This window comes from Physella acuta, unplaced genomic scaffold (assembly GCF_028476545.2).
Source record: "Physella acuta isolate Inbredline_101_S28 unplaced genomic scaffold, ASM2847654v3 ptg000017l, whole genome shotgun sequence".
Taxonomy (NCBI): Eukaryota; Metazoa; Mollusca; class Gastropoda; family Physidae; genus Physella; species Physella acuta.
Genome location: NW_026731537.1, coordinates 4308204 through 4327701, shown reverse-complemented (window position 1 = coordinate 4327701; position 19498 = coordinate 4308204). Strand labels below are relative to the sequence as shown.

The window sequence follows — 19498 nt, the reverse complement described above, 5'->3', positions numbered from 1 at the left end:
CACTGCAGGTTAAAATAACTTGAAATTACCGGGTGTTAAAATTAACCCCGTGATTAACCTGGTGACAATGTTCGTTACGTTGATCACGTGGTGTGTCTATGACATGATGACGTGTACAGGAGTGGTGGGGATGGGTGGAGGGTGGGGTTGTTGTGGGAGTTTAGATGCTGTGGTCATTGGTGACACAATACATGCTAATTGTAAAATCTAATGAGTTATTGATGATGTTCAGTATATGCTGTTGTTGATACATTGTGTGGTTGTACTTCATTACGATGATGTAATGGGTGGTAATTCTGATCTTTTGTTCCTTGCACAATCTGTAGAAATAATCGTTTTTAGTAGTTCCGCGTTGTAATGCTTGATAATATTTACATTTTATAGTTCGTGATGTAATTTGCGGTAATTTAATTGTGTCAAAAAGGGTGTTACGATTGATTTTGAGATTGCACCACAAAGTCTTAGTTTAAGTGCATTAATTCCGCCTCCCCCCCCCTTCCATCACACCCCTCTCTCTAGACCCACTATACAATACATTATACATTGTGTTTACTCTTCTTTCAATATTTTTCTAACCTCTTCAATACATTAAAAGTTTAAGATACCCCAACAAGAGAATGCACTTATATTTGGTTTTTTTTTATATTTGAGGACTATAAAAAGGAACTTGTTAAATGCATAATTATGTTTGATGACGATCATATGTAATGGTTTTATGAAGGGTGTTATGCCGATATCTTAGATAATTTCTTCCTTTGTATCCATTCATCACCTCAGTATTGGCTGTTGTGTTGATTGCACCATCGGCTGTTCCATCCTTTGATACTTTACCAGTTTTCCTTGATACAAGTGTACGGACACACGTCTATTTATAGCAGAGAAGGACCGCGCCAATCAATAGATGGCAGCTTAGCGAAGATGTTTGCACACCTCAATCTATTTGGAGATCAGCGGTTCGCATACTTGTAGTTTGACGACATTTTAGTAAAGTTCATGGGGTCGGTGTGGGGCGGGGTGTCTGTTACTGTGAGGTGTTGTGGGGCGGGTGAGGAAAGGTAAAGGTCGAAGGTCGTGAGGTTGTGACCATGGTCGGCTGGTGGTGGAGTGGTAGTGGTCACAGCTGTCTCGGGTTCGGTTCCTGTTTATATCAGATTTTTAATACGAGTCTACACAACGTCCCAGGATCTTAGCCCTGCTGGTTTAAATGGACGTATGATGTATGCATGGCCACTTAGGCCACATGGCCCCTCAACCACAATGTCGGCCACTCAATAACTTTTTGGCCTCACACTGTCATTAAATGTGGCCAAAGACAACTATCTCCCCCCCCCCCCCCCACTCCTTTCCTACGACAGTGAATTGTCTGAAAAAATTAAAAAAAAATATCTTTTACCAGAAGCATAATTTCTGTTGATTATAACTAATCTCTCAGACCGATTAGGATGAAACCCTTACTTTAAACGAATATATCAGTTAATAGCAGAGATAGACAAAAGACGTATCGAGTCACCAGATGACTGTATTTGGGTTCAGGGTGTGGCATGCGTAGTGAGGCACCCTTCATATAACCAAACGATAAATTGACAATCGTGTTTAGAAAATCTACTTCCTACAGCCAAGTTAATAATTTATTATGCAACATTTATTATACATCTCACACACCAGATCACCTGACCTATCATATAGTTATCTTTGCATTTGTTATTGAATATTCTACTCTTGGTACTGATATTTTTAACGGCAAATTGAATACTTTATTTTTTATTAGATATGTTTACAGTGTAATCTGAGATGCACTTATCTGTTAAGTTTCTTGATCGATTTCAATTTTGTTACAGGGTTCGAACATTAACTAACACACACACATACACACACACACATATACATATTTTTATATAACTATATATATAACTATATATATATATATATAGTTATATATATAACTATATATATATATATATATATAGTTATATAGTTATATATGCAGATACTATGCGGCGGAGCCTCACCTTTCAAAGGGAATGACCGTCAATACAAAAGAGAGGTTCGCAGGTAAGGAGAGGTCAGGTAACTAATGAACTACCCACTCAAAAAAGTGAGGTCAGCAGTTGTTACACTTATTGACCTGAAATAGAAGAGTGACGCAGGGACTTATGTTCTCAATGAGAGCCATTTCAAAGTTATATATTTAGAACCATTTTTGTTCTATCTAAAACTAATGTCGTCGCAATTTTGAGCTACCAAAATAGTTTTGCTTCTACAACGCTTCTTAAAATGGGAATTTCAATTATGTAAAACAGAGTTTTGTTTGTAGTCTATAATTGAGCTTGCATAATACATTGTTGGTTTTGCTGCTACTGTTGTTGTTTTGTTGCTTTTACTTTTAATAAGCATTACTTTTATCAAAAACTGTTAACAATATTTAGCAGTTACTTTTTGCTTCCATTAAATTCCATACTACAAATGCATAATGCGTGATCATAATAAATGTTATAATGTAAGGTAAATTCCTAGGTAACCCCCCCCCCCCCCCAACCCCACCACACACACGCACACACACTATAACAGACCTTTGCCTATGTTATACAAATGAAGAACTGCCGTACATAATTTCACCGTGAATGAATTTGACAATTTATTTGATCGTTGACGACCTTATAACATTGAAACCTGACGCCATTCTAAAATTCTGGTCCCTCAGAAATGTATCAAAACTGTGTTGACCTCAGTGTTACCTTGAGCTGATCTTACCGTCACAAAAATGTCTTCCGGTGAAGTGTGACGTGTATTTTGAAAAGAATTACGCAACATTCGAGTGCCTCTACCCCAGGCCGCCGGCGGGAATGTCAACTAAATGACTTAAGTCAATATTATCCAGGGACATTTCATGACTTAACGGGTTAAGACTTTAAGCAGAGAATTTGAAATGGTATTTACTATAATCTGATACTTATTCGTACTAATAGGGAATCTGAAATGGTGTTTACTATAATCTGATACGTATGTGTACTAGATGGGAATTTGAAATGGTATTTACTGTAATGTACGTGTGTGTAGTTAAACTCTTATATTTGTGTACACACGATGTTATCGACTTAAAAGCTGCTACATAAGTTGAAAGGGTAAAAACAATCTAAGACTTCTGTTACTGTTAAATACACCTAGCAATGTGTCATGTCATGACATCTAGCAATGTCATCATGACAGTTACCAATGTGTCATGTCATGGCATCCATCAATGTCATCATGACAGTTACCAATGTGTCATGTCATGGCATCTAGCTGTCATCATGACAGCAAGCAATGTCATCATGAGAGTTACAAATGTATCATGTCGTGACAGCTAACAATGTAATCATGCCAAGACAGCTACCCCTAGAACGCAATATCAAACTAAAACTGCCTGCTATGTCACGATGCAGAATTTGAAACATTCCGTTTGATGCTTGAGATTTTCTTTCATCCACCCTCTGGCCTCCGCCCTCTGGGCTTGTTGAATCCTCTGAAGGGTACTTTGGCAGACGACAGTAAAGTAACCTCCATCTTTGATACTTTTTAAAAAGTCATTTTAGGATATTTAAGTTGGAAATTTTCAAAGATATGTTGCTTGTTCCCCGCGTCTACACCCGTGACAATGTTGTGCGGCATAATTGTGTTCATTGTTGGTTGATGGTTACAGCCTGCAACATACAACCTGTAACATACAGACTGTAGCTACAGGTTGTCGGGTTGGATGAAGGGAGACTTTTATTGAAAGCTCTGATGTCTGTGCACAAGCATTAAACTAATAGCAAAAAATTGCTTCAAAGCGGCGGTTTATCTTAGATGTTTTATGTGAGTGGTGGTGTATTGCGAAAGTTGTTTAAGATGTTGACTCTACTTTACCATTCAGTTAATGTTAGCGCCTCAATGGGCGACATTTGGCGCCAGCCTTTAGGTTCAAAATTTAGGGCGTCTTTTTATAGCTGAGAAAATTTGAGGAATTATTTGAAGTAAAACAAATCAATAACAAGTAAAACACTAACATTAGAAAAACTTTTTAAAAACAGGACAACCATATTTAACGCACCAGAATAAGCAACCATTCAATAATCTGGTCAAATATTATCTTTTGCTACATTCCCCTATTATGGGGAGGAAGAAGTAGAGTTAATGTGTTTCTGTAGCTGTGGCCAATAAAATATCCAGTCAAGTATTCCTTAGAGATGTGTGGACTCCAGCCCAAGGTTCGAACTGAACACTTTCGGTAGAGTAATCGAGTGATGTGCTACTTGACCCTGCACTTAGTAAATTATCTTACAAATATCTCCAGTCATTTTAGATGTAACATCATTGGACATTGTTGGTAAATAACTGATACACTTTGGTGATCTTGGCTTCTAAGGAAAATTTTAAATTTTAAAAACAGAACGACAAATACAGGTCAAATATTTCCAATCATCAAGACAATATGTCTTATTTTAAAGCCATTGAACTCCCCCCACCCACCACACTTTTACCCCAAGCAGTTTGATCATACGTCATCACCTCTGCTCCTCTCTACACTGCTTGCGTCATATTGCGGTTTACCCACTCAAACTACCAGTGAGGGTGTGGAGATTGTCATTGTGCCGACGTCATCTTGCGGTTACCCCCTTCACCTCACCAGTAGGGGTAGTTGAGATCGTCAACTGTGTTTGTTCGCACTAAGAAAACCAAAATAGAAGCTTGGATAGCTTAAGTATACGGGGATTGTTGGCTAGGGACGTCTCCATGATATACACAGGAACGTCTGATATACACAGGGACGTCTCCATGATATACACAGGGAAGTCTCCGTGATATACACAGGGACGTCTCCATGATATACACAGGGACGTCTCCATGATATACACAGGGACGTCTCCATGATATACACAGGGAAGTCTCCGTGATATACACAGGGACGTCTCCATGATATACACAGGGACGTCTCCATAATATACACATGGACGTCTCCATGATATACACACGGACGTCTCCATGATATACACAGGGACGTCTCCATGATATACACACGGACGTCTCCATGATATACACAGGGACGTCTCCATGATATACACACGGACGTCTCCATGATATACACACGGACGTCTCCATGATATACACAAGAAAGTCTCCATGATATACACAGGGACGTCTCTATGATATACACAGGGACGTCTCCATGATATACACAGGAAAGTCTCCATGATATACACAGGGACGTCTCCATGATATACACAGGAAAGTCTCCATGATATACACACGGACGTCTCCATGATATACACAGGGACGTCTCCATGATATACACAGGAAAGTCTCCATGATATACAGACGTCTTCATGATATATACAGTTTATATACATAAACTGGGACGTCTCCATGATAATATACACACATATCTTGATGATAGTTAATTGTACTGAGATGGTACTAGATAATAAACGGCCGCGTCTCTTTAACATTTAATGGTGTGTGTATAATGGTGTTTTGTACACTTTGGCAAAATTCAAACAGCAAAGATATATATATATATATATATATATATATATATATATATATATATATATATATATATATATATATATATATATATATATATATATTGTCCCTATAAATTATTGTAAATTGCGTACATTCAGATTGGAAATACAACTGAATGCTAAAGAAAAGAAAATGCAAATATAGGGCTAACATTCAGATAAACACATCTTGCAGATTCGTCTTCTAAATGTGATACAATTTATTTTGGTCCAAGAGGAAATATTTTGTCATATTTCAAATGTCCCTGGATGGTTAGGGTGCCAGCTATTTGTTGAGTCACTTTTGTTGAATATAATCAGAACAAATATGACATGGTGGAAGCGAAATTGAATCCACCAGTGGATGGGTGGGTGTGGGTATGTGTGGGTGTGGGTATGTGTGGATATGTGTGGGTTTGTGTGGGTGTGGGAATGTGTGGGTGTTGGATGTGTGGATGTGGGTTTGTGTGTGTGCGTGGATGGGTATGTGTGAGTATATGTAGGTGTGGGTGTGTGGGGGGTGGGAGGGTGTGGATATGTGTGGGTTTGTGTGGGTGTGGGTATGTGTGGGTGTTGGATGTGGGTATGTGTGTATGTGTGGGATTGTGTGTGGGGGGTATGTGTGGGTATGTGTGAGAACACGTAGGTGTGGGTGTGTGTGGGGGGTGAGAGGGTGTGGGTGTGTGTATGTATGTGTGTGTGAGTACCGTGAGTGGAGACCCGTGTCGCGACACTTATCGGATATGCAATGTGTGTCCACCCTTCCGTCGGCTGACTCGGGCAGACTCACCTGAACAGTAAACATCCGGGCACTATCACGTGACAACCTGACATCACCCACGTGACTTTGGGGTGACTGCGTCGTTCGGGGGTCATGCATGATCATTACAGTTTAATATTAGCAACAGTGGGATTGTAACCAGTGGTTTTTTTAAAAACAATTTTTTTCTTCTTCGGGGGGGGGGGGGGGGGGAGGGGTCACTTGAGATGTTATGTTTTCTATTATGTAGGCTACGGGGAGGGGGCACTTCCGGTAAAATACCTGAAAGAAACATTGATTGTAACATAACAGTTTCACAAGCATTATGTAGCAATGTAACATTATCCACGTAGTATGTTGTAGCATAACATTATCCGTGGCGTCGCAAGATCGGGTGTCACCCCCTCTCACAACACAAAAGGTAAAAAGTATATGTACATGATACTTACATATATATATATATATATATATATATATATATATATATATATATATATATATATATATATATATATATATATATATATATATATATAGCTGGATGTGGCACTAAATGAAACGAATGATATTTCGATTACTTATCTTTAAGTTAAAGCTATTTCAGACACCACCTGAAAAGGCAGTGCAATACATGGAAGTCTTGGTTCGAAACCAGGCGAGTCTTTAGGATGTACTTGGGTCGACTCAGCTTTGAAGGGTACCTGACTCAGTTTAGGGAAAGGAGGATAAGTATAGAACTAGCTTTACAAACTTTTCATGGGTTGATGTATCGAAAACAGGTGAACTCCCCTCCAACTGCCCTATCCACCTTTAGATACGAAATAGTATCATTACTTTAACTTAACTGTACCTATTTTAATCTTATAAAAATATTAATTATGCGATCGAGAGCAGCAATTAAAATCGCGAATAATTTAGTGTCGTCTGCTATGGAGACTCGCGTCACATCGAGGCCAAACGTTGGGCGGGATTTCGTCGTCTGGAGTCTAATCGCATTTTTGTGTTGAACATCTATCAGACGTTTGTGTCGTTCGCTTTCATGTTTGCATCGCACATAATCTCCGGACCAGATCGGTCTGTGTACACACCGAATACCGACTAGATCGATACTGCGGAACGCCTCTCTCTGTGTACTGGTATCGACATGTGGTATTGACACAATTAAACTCAGATATAATCGAGAAAATTCTCTTTAAAGATGTTGAATTTTTTTTTTTTAAAGTACATTGATATTCATACACATTTTCATGTAGTCGATAATTTATTCATATTCAAACAAGTGAGATAAAATCTTATTTGTATCAGAAATATGACAAAATGGCTACGGGTTGTCGAGAAGTGAGAATAATCGAATACCTTTCAGCGCAACATTTTTCGTTTGTTTTCCTAATAAGCTAATTATTTTTAAACTTCGGTAAACTGGAAAGAATTTTCAAAGACAGATAACAAGTGGTACGCAGCACTTGCCGAGCGAGTGACCTGCCCCTTGTGTGTTTTTTTGTTCAGTGTGAATTTTCACGGCATTTTCTCATTTGATTTTACACTAGGCAGCTTGCAGGGGTGACAAAAAAAAAAGAAAAAAAAAAGAACAGTGAAGAAACTCATTCACATTTTTTTTTCAACCGTTTAAAAAAAGTGTTGAAAAAAAATCGGGTTTTAAACCAGTGACCATATTGAATTAAGTATCAAATGTGTAATTTATACTTTCTATGATACCATTCCATAAATACTTCATAGACATGAATCCATCATGTTCAATTATTTCCCATCAATTATCATGAAAGTCAAAAATAAAATTTCAACTTACATTAATGCCACAATATTACAATAACTTGATTTGGAAACTTCATTTTATAAGATATTTGGTGCATTGGTGAAGGTTCTGTATATATATATATATATATATATATATATATATATATATATATATATATATATATATATATAAATATATATATATATATACATATGTATTTTTAAAGGTCTTTATAGGCTTTGGCAGGTCTATAATTATACTAATGCTCCTTATAGTTAGACTAAAACAATACATTCAACCTGTTTTAACCATTTGATGTACCTTCAGGTAAGGTCTACACCTAGCTTGCACCTACAGACTAAATACCTTTACCTTTCTCTGTCTGTACCATCAATGTTTGGCTGGCTTAGTGACAAGGTGTCGGCTGACAAACTTTTGTACCTGTTGAAGGTGTGACATTAGGGCGTGATGACAGTAGGAGGCGATGACAGTAGGAGGCGATGACAGTAGGAGGCGATGACATGTGATGACGTGTCGTCATGACAGTGTTACGTAATGACAGTAGTAAGATATATATATATATATATATATATATATATATATATATATATATATATATATATATATATATATATATATATATATATGTAACGAGACTATTTGCCTGTAGTGCCAAATGTTAACGAGTTCTGCTCGACAACGCCAAATGTTACCGAGTCTAACCACTCATTCTACACAACATCGACCACAGTATAGATACTCGAAGATGCAGGTTCGCTATTGATCCTTTTATTACATGAATCAAAGAAATGCTTCACAATAATATAATGAATCAAAAGGAATGCTTCACAATAATAGTCTGAATCAACTGACCCCCAACAGTCCTCACTAGTCTTCACATAACTGAATGCACATGTCTATCGTCCTTCTTAACACAATACGGCTAACCCGTTCAATAACCAACTTGATACTGCCACACTTCTACTGACTGACTGATCCTCACTGATCCCCACTTATCTCCTACTCAGCTGTCGCCTTCCTATATATCCCTTCGTATTCGTAATCGGATTCGTAATCGTAATCGTAATCGATTCTAATCGTTGCATCAGAATGTTAATTACGCCGCTTCTGTCATACAGTCCGATTAATAAAACACCTGCACTGTTTCATCAGCCAAGTCGTGTCAAAGTTGACAGCGCTTGTCGTATCTTTCCCAAAATACGCCGTGGCTTTATGATCGTTATCAGTTGGCTTATCAGTCCAACACCTGCACTATTGCGTTCTTAACAATAGTGACTAGTAACTAGGCCTACACTAGTTACATCCACCGCCGCCTTTTTTTTGTGTGTTTTCAACCACAAACAACGCTTGGTAGGTGCACTTCTTAAATGTCAATCTCACCATCGTAAAAAAAATTATTGTTCCATTCACTGTCAATGTCGTCCCATTCGTAAAAGATTGACAGTTATCCCTATTTCACATATCAAGTGTGTCTACATCATATTCCTCAGACACAAGGCAGTTCTAGAATTCACATCCACCTTTTTCGTTTGGTGCCTTCACCAGTTCACTTTTATAACTTTTTTTAACAGTCTGTTCTCATACCAGCGCGACCATGAAAGAATTGATGGTTGCTGACGAAAAATTTCGTATTCTTTCTGTTTCTCAAACTTCTCCGCGGACCACTTATCTGATGGTCTACTGTCTCTCTGCTTCTGGGAGGAACGGGATCCTCTTCGTTGCCGTTATCCTCCACTTTTGTATCGCTGTTGTTCTGTTGATGGTGACATGGTTCCGGGATGGGTATGTGAATTTCCGTTATAGTTTCCGGTTCCCTAATTGTCTTGGGTTTCCTTGTGTGTAACTGCTCTTCTTGACTATGACAATATTTCTTTAATTGAGCAATATTCGCCCACCGATCCGGTTTGGTGTGATCGATGGGTCTTATCTTAAAGGGGCCACCTGCTACTTTAGGCATCTCCACGACTTGCCATATCTCCTGTCCCCAGAGGTCGTGGATTTTGTTTCTGCCTAACGGGTGGCTACGCAGTAATACCCTGTCGTTCAGTTTGAGTGGCGGGTCCTTTGTCTGTACCGGCGGTTCCCTTCGCCGTGCTTCATGTTCTAGTCTTTCCTGTACTACCCTGTACATTTCTCTAATTCGTCTCATATGTTCATTCACATATTCCAGTGCAGTGTATGAGCCAGTCATACTCTCCTTTTTTCCTAGGAACAAGTCAAGAGGGAGTCGAGCCTCCCGTCCGAACAGCAACATGTGTGGCGAAAAGCCGGTTGTGGCATGGGGGGTGCAGTTGTATAGATATACCAACTCTGGGAGAAAATCAGGCCAACGTTTTTTTTGTTCAGGTTCTAGAGTACGCAGCAAATCATGCATGCTGCGGTTGAACCGCTCGCACTGTCCGTTTCCTTTCGGATTAAATGTGGTTGTTCTAGATTTGTTGATCCCGTAGTGGCTGCACAGTTGGTTAATTACTTCTGACTCGAAGGCCCTTCCTTGGTCAGAGTGTAATTGTCTTGGTATGCCATATTTGATGAACCAATGTTCTATTAAGACCTTTGCCACTGTTTTGGCAGTCTGATCTCGTGTGGGCACCGCCACAGTCCATTTGGTGAATACATCAGTCATTACCAACACATGTTCCGTCCCATCCGATGATTGCTCCAACGACGTAAAGTCCATAGCCACAATCTCTAGTGGTTTTGTCGCCAGTAGGTGTCCTGATGGCTGTCTCATTTTGACAACTGGCATTTTCGCATGCTGACACCTAACACAAGCCTCACAATGGCGTTTGACCTCCATCTCCATATTGGGCCAGTAACACCTCCGTCGTAATATTTTGTGCGTCCTGTCCTGACCCTGGTGTCCTGCCCTGTCATGTGCCAACCTTAGCACTTCTTCTCGTAATTGTCCAGGCACCACCACCTGGTGTATTGTCCCATCAATTTGGTCATAAATTCTCCGCATGAGAACACCATCCTTTATACTGAGACGGTCCCACTGACTCAGTATTTTCTTTGTTTCTCGACCAAATTGTTCTCTTTCCCTTCTTCCTGGGAATTTTTGTTCCTGGACGTGTTTCAACAGCGGCTGTAAGCCACTATCCGTTCTCTGGGCATCTCTTATCTCTTTGTGATTAAGGCAATTAAAATCACTAATGTCCATATGTCCGGGCTCTGTGGAAATGTGCTCCACCCCGGTCTGTCCGTTTTGCATCACTTGCACCCCGTGAGGGATATCTGTTGACGCTCTGACCTCACATATTCCTGTCAGCGTTTCTTCCTCATCGCCCGGTCTCTCGTACGGATTCCTTGATAAAGCGTCCGCATTGCCATTGGACCACCCCGGGCGATATTTTATCTCCAGGTCAAAGAGTGCCAATTCTGCTGCCCATCGCTGTTCGATGGATCCCAACTTTGCTGTCTTTAGGTGACTCAAGGGGTTATTGTCAGTGTATACCACACATTTAGCACCTAATAGATAGTCCCTGAATTTTTCAGTCACAGCCCATTTTAATGTCAAAAGTTCTAGTTTCATGGCGCTGTAATTTGTCATGTTCTTCTCTGATTCCTTCAGAGCTCGACTGGCATACGCAATAACCCTGAAACCTTGTTTTTGTTGTTGTGATAGCACAGCTCCCAGACCTTTCGAGCTGGCGTCAATTTCTAGCCGAAATGGTTTGTCAAAGTCCGCGTATCCTAATATCGGCGTCTCTGTCAAAGCCTTTTTCAAGAGCTTAAACGAGTTCAGGCATTCATCAGTCCATAATTCACCTATCAGTTGTGTTTTACCTTTCTTTTTCTCCTTACTGTGTTTCTTTGTCATTTTGTTTACCAAGTCATGCAACGGTGCGGCAATTTTTGCAAAACCAGGTACAAATTTTCTATAATAGGAAGCAAAGCCCAAGAATGATCTGACCTCTACTGTAGTTGTTGGCTGTTTCCATTCTTTAACAGCTGCAATTTTATCTGGGTCAGTGGCGATGCCATCCGACGAAATCACATAACCCAAAAAATGTACCGATTTCAGACCGAAGCCGCATTTGTCTGGGTTCAGCTTTACTCCTATCTCCCTAAGACGGAGAAACACTTGTTCTAATCTTTTTAGATGGTCCTCCCAAGTTTTTGAGTAAACTAGTATATCATCCAAGTACACCAACATTACTTGAAATAGAAAGTCACTCATAGCACTCTGCATTACTCGCTGGAATGTAGCAGGCGCATTAGTTAGACCAAACGGCATACGGGTCCACTCGTACAGTCCCAGTGGAGAAATAAACGCAGTCTTATGTTGATCGTTGGGGTGCATGGCCACTTGGTGGTAGCCACTAGCCAAATCCAAGGTAGAACAAAATCTTGCTCCCCCCAACGCATCAAGACATTCATCAATACGAGGCAAGGGGAATGCATCCCTTCTTGTGATATTGTTCAATTTCCGGTAATCACAACACAGTCTTATCTCCCCTGACTTCTTTTTTACCACTACTATCGGTGCCGCATACGGGCTAGTGCTGGTTGTAATAATTCCCTTTTTTAGTAGATCGTTCAGGTGTGCTTTCACCGCCGAGTAGTGACTTGGTGGTAATCTTCGATAAGGTTGCGCCACAGGCCTGTCCTGTAGTAAGGGTATCTGGTGTTTTATTACTTCCGTGTAACCCAAATCACCCTCGTACGAGGCAAATATATCCCTGTACTTATTCAGCAATTCATTTAGTTTTGGGTCCTCAGTTTCCGGGAATGTATATGATCGGCCATCCTCTTTCTTCACCTCGGCCGTCACATTGACCGACCTAATTGTTACTTCATTGCTGCTGGTATTGCTCAGTTCGATGCACTGTGCCGACCTTAGTACCTCGACGTTCTGTGGTACTCCTACCAGAGTATTAGGCGGTATAAAAATTTCCTCATCCAAAACATTTGCCACTAATCCTTGAACTAGTCCCTTCTCCGCTGATGTGTATGTCCGCAGTAACACGACGCCTGCCCTCAGTGCGGCGCCACATGGTTCTATCATCACATCACCATTCACGCTTCTATCACCAATTTGTAATGTGATTGCCTTGACCGTGTTTGCCGGGACTGATATCCTTCCTCTGGTCTTGGCAAACCTGGCCAACTTGGATCCCCGACCTGGTGTGGTCGATCCGACAATATTTGTAAGAAATTCTGGCAACTGGCCAAGAATATTCATGCCCAACAGGCAAGGTATATTTGACACATTTGTCTCTAGGTTGTGTTTCGTAACGAACACCCCAACCTGCTTCAACCTATGTCCCGCCACCACGACATCCGCCAGAAAATAACCACAGTATGGAATGGTTAGTCCATTAGCTGCCGTCAGGCGCATGCATGTGTCAGACCTCAACCTATGGTCTTTTCCTTTCATCCATTTGGTGTAAAAATTTTCCGTAATTGTCGTCACCTGGGAGCCTGTATCCACAATTGCCTTCACCGCGATGTCCCCAATCGTAATCACCATTTCGGGACAGACTCCCATCATTTTGTTTCTTGGGCCATAACCTCGCCCCTCTGTAGCCTGGCCCTGCCTTACAGAGGACGACCGTTTCCCTGACAGTACCGTGCCATATGTCCGGGTTGTGAACAGGACAAGCAAATTGGTCGACCGTCAGCCGTCCACCGGAGCGATGGACCGGCGGGTCGCGGCCGTCCAACCTGTCTCTGTTTTGTCCCGTTCTTTTCCTGATTCTCAGCTGTTGACCTGCTTTCTAACCTCTCCAATCGTTGGTCAACCTTATCCAGGTGGGCCAACAGTCGAGCCATCATGGTTTCCACCGTGCCGGTCCCTGTGGGTGGGGATTGTTTCTGTTCCGGCACAGAGACTTTGTCCACCGAACAGTTAGATTGGTCCTCATCCTCGGACCTGCGGATCGCTGAGTTCCTGACCTGAAGGAAGGTCAACTGCGGGTCTTTGTGGACCTCCTCTTTCAACTCTCTCCTTAAGATCGGGGTTGCTAGCCCCTCGATGAAATGGTCCCTCAGTAGGCGTACATCAATGTCAGGTGTTTTGCCCTTTACCGAATCAAAGGCCCTGTTCATTCGGTGTGAATACTCCATCACACTCTCCGCCATTCTCTGCTTTAAGCCTACGAACCCCGATAGCAGTTGCGATCCCGACCGTCTCTCCCCAAAGGTCTCCATAATTAGATCCAGCACCTTATCTGGATCTGATTGGATGGTTTTATCGTGGCATTTGACCTCTGCCCTAACCGTCTCTCCTATACTGCCCATCAGCAGTCTTAATCTTTCCTCTGGTGACATGTGTCTCGAGGCCCAGGCCGCTTTGACCTCTTCACTGAACCTGTTGGTTAAAGCTGGATCACCGTCCCCGTAAAATTTGTTAATGTGGGACTCTCTGGGCAGGACCACAATATGGGTCTGCTTCTCGTCCAGGTAGACATTTTATTCCTTGAGTAAAAAAAAGAGTTCTTTCTTACCGTGTGTGTATGAAAATTTTTCCTCGTTCCTCAATTTTCACTGTTCCTGAATGTCCGAATTCACACACACACGAAACACAGTTATGAACAAGGTTGACTATGGGTGCCTCAAGCGGCAAGTCTCGTTGAATTCATCCTGTCCGCAGCGCCAAATGTAACGAGACTATTTGCCTGTAGTGCCAAATGTTAACGAGTTCTGCTCGACAACGCCAAATGTTACCGAGTCTAACCACTCATTCTACACAACATCGACCACAGTATAGATACTCGAAGATGCAGGTTCGCTATTGATCCTTTTATTACATGAATCAAAGAAATGCTTCACAATAATATAATGAATCAAAAGGAATGCTTCACAATAATAGTCTGAATCAACTGACCCCCAACAGTCCTCACTAGTCTTCACATAACTGAATGCACATGTCTATCGTCCTTCTTAACACAATACGGCTAACCCGTTCAATAACCAACTTGATACTGCCACACTTCTACTGACTGACTGATCCTCACTGATCCCCACTTATCTCCTACTCAGCTGTCGCCTTCCTATATATCCCTTCGTATTCGTAATCGGATTCGTAATCGTAATCGTAATCGATTCTAATCGTTGCATCAGAATGTTAATTACGCCGCTTCTGTCATACAGTCCGATTAATAAAACACCTGCACTGTTTCATCAGCCAAGTCGTGTCAAAGTTGACAGCGCTTGTCGTATCTTTCCCAAAATACGCCGTGGCTTTATGATCGTTATCAGTTGGCTTATCAGTCCAACACCTGCACTATTGCGTTCTTAACAATAGTGACTAGTAACTAGGCCTACACTAGTTACATATATATATATATATATATAGGCGTACATCTATTATAGGCTCGCTTACATACAAACCTCCAAAATTAAACAACCGATTCATTGTATTTTGTTTGTTCTTGGACGAACCAAGGCTACGGGATCAAATCTAGAAGGAAAAGCTGGCTGAAATTGGAGTCAACATGCCCAATGGTGCATAACAAGTTGATAACTAATACTTAATTGTGTTGGAGGTATTTCCAACCGATATTTATATTAAGAACGAAGAAACGCATACAAATACACATATAAACACATATAGATATCCATAAGCATGTTATGTATTCAATTTCAATTCAATTTATTCAATAACGGTAACAACATTAGGCTTCCAATATAATAACATACATAGGTATGTAGCTCTATACACACACCCAAACACAAACCCAAACACACACACACACACAAATATATATATATATATATATATATATATATATATATATATATATATATATATATATGTATGTATTATGTGTGTGTGTGTGTACCGTCATTGTTAACTAATCAGCAGGAAGTTATCTTTTCACCATCGCGATTTTTTTCTATTTTAAGAAGATGTGTATTACCAGCTTAACCGTGTTTTAAAAAAAAAAGCTAACTGATGTAACTGGCATTAAATGCTGTTCTCCCCTTATGCAGCCTCCCCCTGACAGGTATCCCTCATCCGAGATGCTTTGCGCAACCTTTTTAATTTAATATTTACACAAAAGGTAGCGAGCTGCTCTCAAAAATGGAGACCAACGCCGTCTGGGCGTGGCGAGGATTTCTGTCATCTTTACCAGTTTCCGAAAGGGGAGAGAACTTGTCACAAGATGAGATTGACCTCCCCTTGAAACAAGAGTAACTATAGGCAACGAGAAAAATGGCCCGTTGAGGAAGGATACACCGGGCGCTAGGTTGATAGTGCTGTCTCTTTTCTCTAAACAAAAACCACCCCCCCCCCCCCACACACACCACCCCCACCCCACCCACACCCCCCACCCCCAACCCCAGACACACCACCCCAACCCCCCAACCCCCACGGGGAGGAAAAAGTCTGAAAGAAACACTGGTGTCGCGCTTAGCCACTACCCGAAGAATTGCATTAAAGAAATTGCAAGAAAACCACTTTTTAGATTAGACACATTAATTAGGCGGTAATTTTATTATAGAGTATCGATGAAGAAATTTCTTTTGAGTTGGGGAGGGGGGGGGGGGGGGCTCAGACGTTCTTACGCGGGGGGTGGGGCTTCGCCAGTAGAATATTAGGTCACTTTTGATTATTATTTTTGGCGGAGGAGCGGAGGGTGAGGAACAATGACATATAGTAAAATACTCAGAGCAGGATCCGCAGCCTGGTACAATGAGATATAGCAAAATACTCCCAGCCTGGCGCATCGGGAGGGTAAGGGTGGGTGAGCAGGATGCGCAGCCTGGTACAACGAGATATAGTAAAATATTACGCCAACTGGTGTTGGCGGAGGAGTGAAGGGTGAGTCACCTTTTGGTGACCTTGTGACGTAATCATTGACCGTGTGACGTAATTAGTGACCTTGTGACGTAATCACTGACCTAGTTACGTAATTTTAATGCGTTTTTTAATTAGATTTAATGAGTTTTTTAAATTTTAATTAGTTTTTATGTTTATATTGTGTAATTTTTATTAACGAGTTACATAATTTGATTATTTGTTTACTTTTTAATTATTTTTATTTTGTTTATATTTTGTAATTTTTAATTAGTTTGAATTTAATTACTTTGTTTATTTTGTGTAATTTTTATTCAAGAGTTACGTAATTTGATTATTTTGTTTATTTTAAATTTTATTTTATAATTAGTTTAATTATTTTAATTAGATTATTAGTTTGAAATTCATTTTATTTCTTTGATTTTAATTACTTTGTTTAATTTAATTACTTTGATATATTTCTTTTCTTTGTTGTTTAATATGTTGGTTTGTTTATTTGGTTGTATGTATGTTTTAAATTCTCCCCTACAACGAACGTGTACTAGAACAGTCTTTGTATACCAGCCTTTAACCAGCCGTGCAACATGTGTTACTTATCGATCCGCGAAACTTTCCTTTGTTGACACGCGCTGCGTAGTGATTTATGGGTATTATATTGATCGCAGCCGCTGGGCCATCACACCTAATTAAATTTTGTTATGCATCACCGATTTTTCCCCGCTCGGGTTGACAGGTCATGGTAATTAACGACGTACATTAAGTGGTTTTCCGCGAAGTACGTAGGTCATTATGCAACAGCTGTTGTGCGACAGCTGGTGGTGTAATTAGGCTGTGCAACCGTATAAATGACCGCTAAAATTTTGTTCTAATCACTTCAACTTCGGACTTCACACCAAACTTCACCGCGACTTATCCACACTGCGACCTCTGTTGACTCCCGAGACTAACCCACGCCAGCTTTACCAATCATCACATCTACCTAACCCTACACGGACCATATCTTTTGTGCGTGTTTATTCTATTAAAGGTAAGGATAATATTACTTTTGTGTTAAGGGAGCTAACCCCTTTTAATTAAACCTTTTTTCTAAATACGTAGTCACAGGTATTTACTTTAATTTTGTATCATACACCGAGGCAGGTTACAAAGTTGATACGGGCATGTTTTGGAAGTGTTAGGGGCCGAATCCATACTAGAGTGGGAAGGATTTTGTTTTCACCGAGTGATGTTGGTTCACGGATGTTTTGGAAGGGGTTGGTGTAGAGTCTATACTATGGTCGGTGAAGTTTTCACCGAGGCAGGGTTCGAAGCTAGACCATGTATGTTTAGGAATTGTTAGGGGTAGAGTTTACACTAGAGTCGAGGGAGTTTTGTTAACACCGAGGCATGTTGATACATACATGTTCTTGGAATTGTTGTGGGTAGAATGTATACTAGGGTCGGTGAAGTTTTCACCTAGGTAGGTTTCAAAAATGTTACATGTAGGGCCTATGTTTTGGAGTTGGATTAGGGCCGTGTTCATACTAAGGTCGGTGAAGTTTTCACCGAGGCCTGTTTCAAACTCTGTCCATCCAGGTCTTGGAGTTGTTGCGGATAGAATTTATACTAGGGTCGGTGAAGTTTTCCCGATGTAATATTGTTTTTGTCTTTACCAGTTCGTTTTGTGATGGTGTGTGTGTGTGTGTGTGCGTGTGTGTGTATGTGAGAGCTTTTTGGTTTGAGTGAAAAAAGTTTGGTTTGCGGTGTATAACAGACACCGATGTTTTGACTGCGTAGGATTTCAAAGTTGGATGGGAAAGTTGTCACACCTTTTAATCAGCTATTACAATAAATCACAAAAGAGCATTTAAATGTATATAAAAAATTTTATTTACTTAAAACAACTCCTGTGTGTGTGTGTGTGTGTGTGTGTGTGTGTGTGTGAATGTGCAGCCTGTACAAAAGGACAGTCTGGATAATAGCGTCGATGTTCTTCTTCTACCACATCACCCGTTTCCCAACCTCTCAAAGTATTCAAACAGAAAATACACTTGACAAGGTCGCCAGGTCCAATGAAGATAAAACCATTTTTAGCCAAACTGATAGGGTCGACCGGGTAGACGTCGGACCAACACCCTGAAAATGTTTGCAACCTTTCCTCCTCATCATTGAACCTGATGTCACTGTCCCTGTCAGAAGCTGGGTTGGGTGGTGGTGGTGTCTCATCAAGGGGTTCAATAAAGGTTCCACCTATAGGTCGCTGTACAAACACTCTCTCATACCCTAGATTCATCTCCCCTTGGTTAGTCTCATGAACGCTACTGATCATCTGTACAGGATACAATCTCACTTCATCTGGTCCAATATCAAGACCCGTTTCCGTTTGATCCGACATTCCCGTGCTCTCACTGGAATCCCATCCACAGCACTGAAGACAAAAACATTCACCGGACATGGTATAGGGTTCTTATACGGCGGTGTTTATAGTATTCCCTGAATACCACGCCTGGGTGGGCTATCGATCAATGCCGTAAAGAGCTGTTTCCAACTCGGATCCAGTATTTTAAATGGTTGATTTTGATTTCAGTCATGCCTCTTATACAGGATACCGAGTTACATAACTTTCAGGGACAAGTAACAAAACAATAACTCACATCAAAAATTTAAAAAAGACCGTTTATATCATAAGTTTTTATTGAATAAAAACAACC

The 19498-nt window shown here is 40.7% G+C and overlaps 1 protein-coding gene across 1 annotated transcript; it reads right to left on the bottom strand.

The window, feature by feature from the left end:
* Window positions 1-18619: 18619 nt before the first annotated feature.
* On the bottom strand, window positions 18620-19182 carry LOC131939001 (baculoviral IAP repeat-containing protein 3-like). Its single transcript, XM_059297246.1, has 2 exons — window positions 18837-19182; window positions 18620-18627 (listed from the first exon to the last, which is right to left on the bottom strand). The coding sequence occupies exons 1-2, from the start codon at window positions 19180-19182 to the stop codon at window positions 18620-18622; spliced, it is 354 nt and encodes a 117-aa protein (XP_059153229.1).
* Between the last annotated feature and the right edge of the window lie 316 nt (window positions 19183-19498).

Coding starts and splice junctions, on each gene's coding strand:
- LOC131939001 (XM_059297246.1), bottom strand. CDS start 19,182: ATGTCGGATCAAACGGAAACGGGTCTTGATATTGGACCAGATGAAGTG.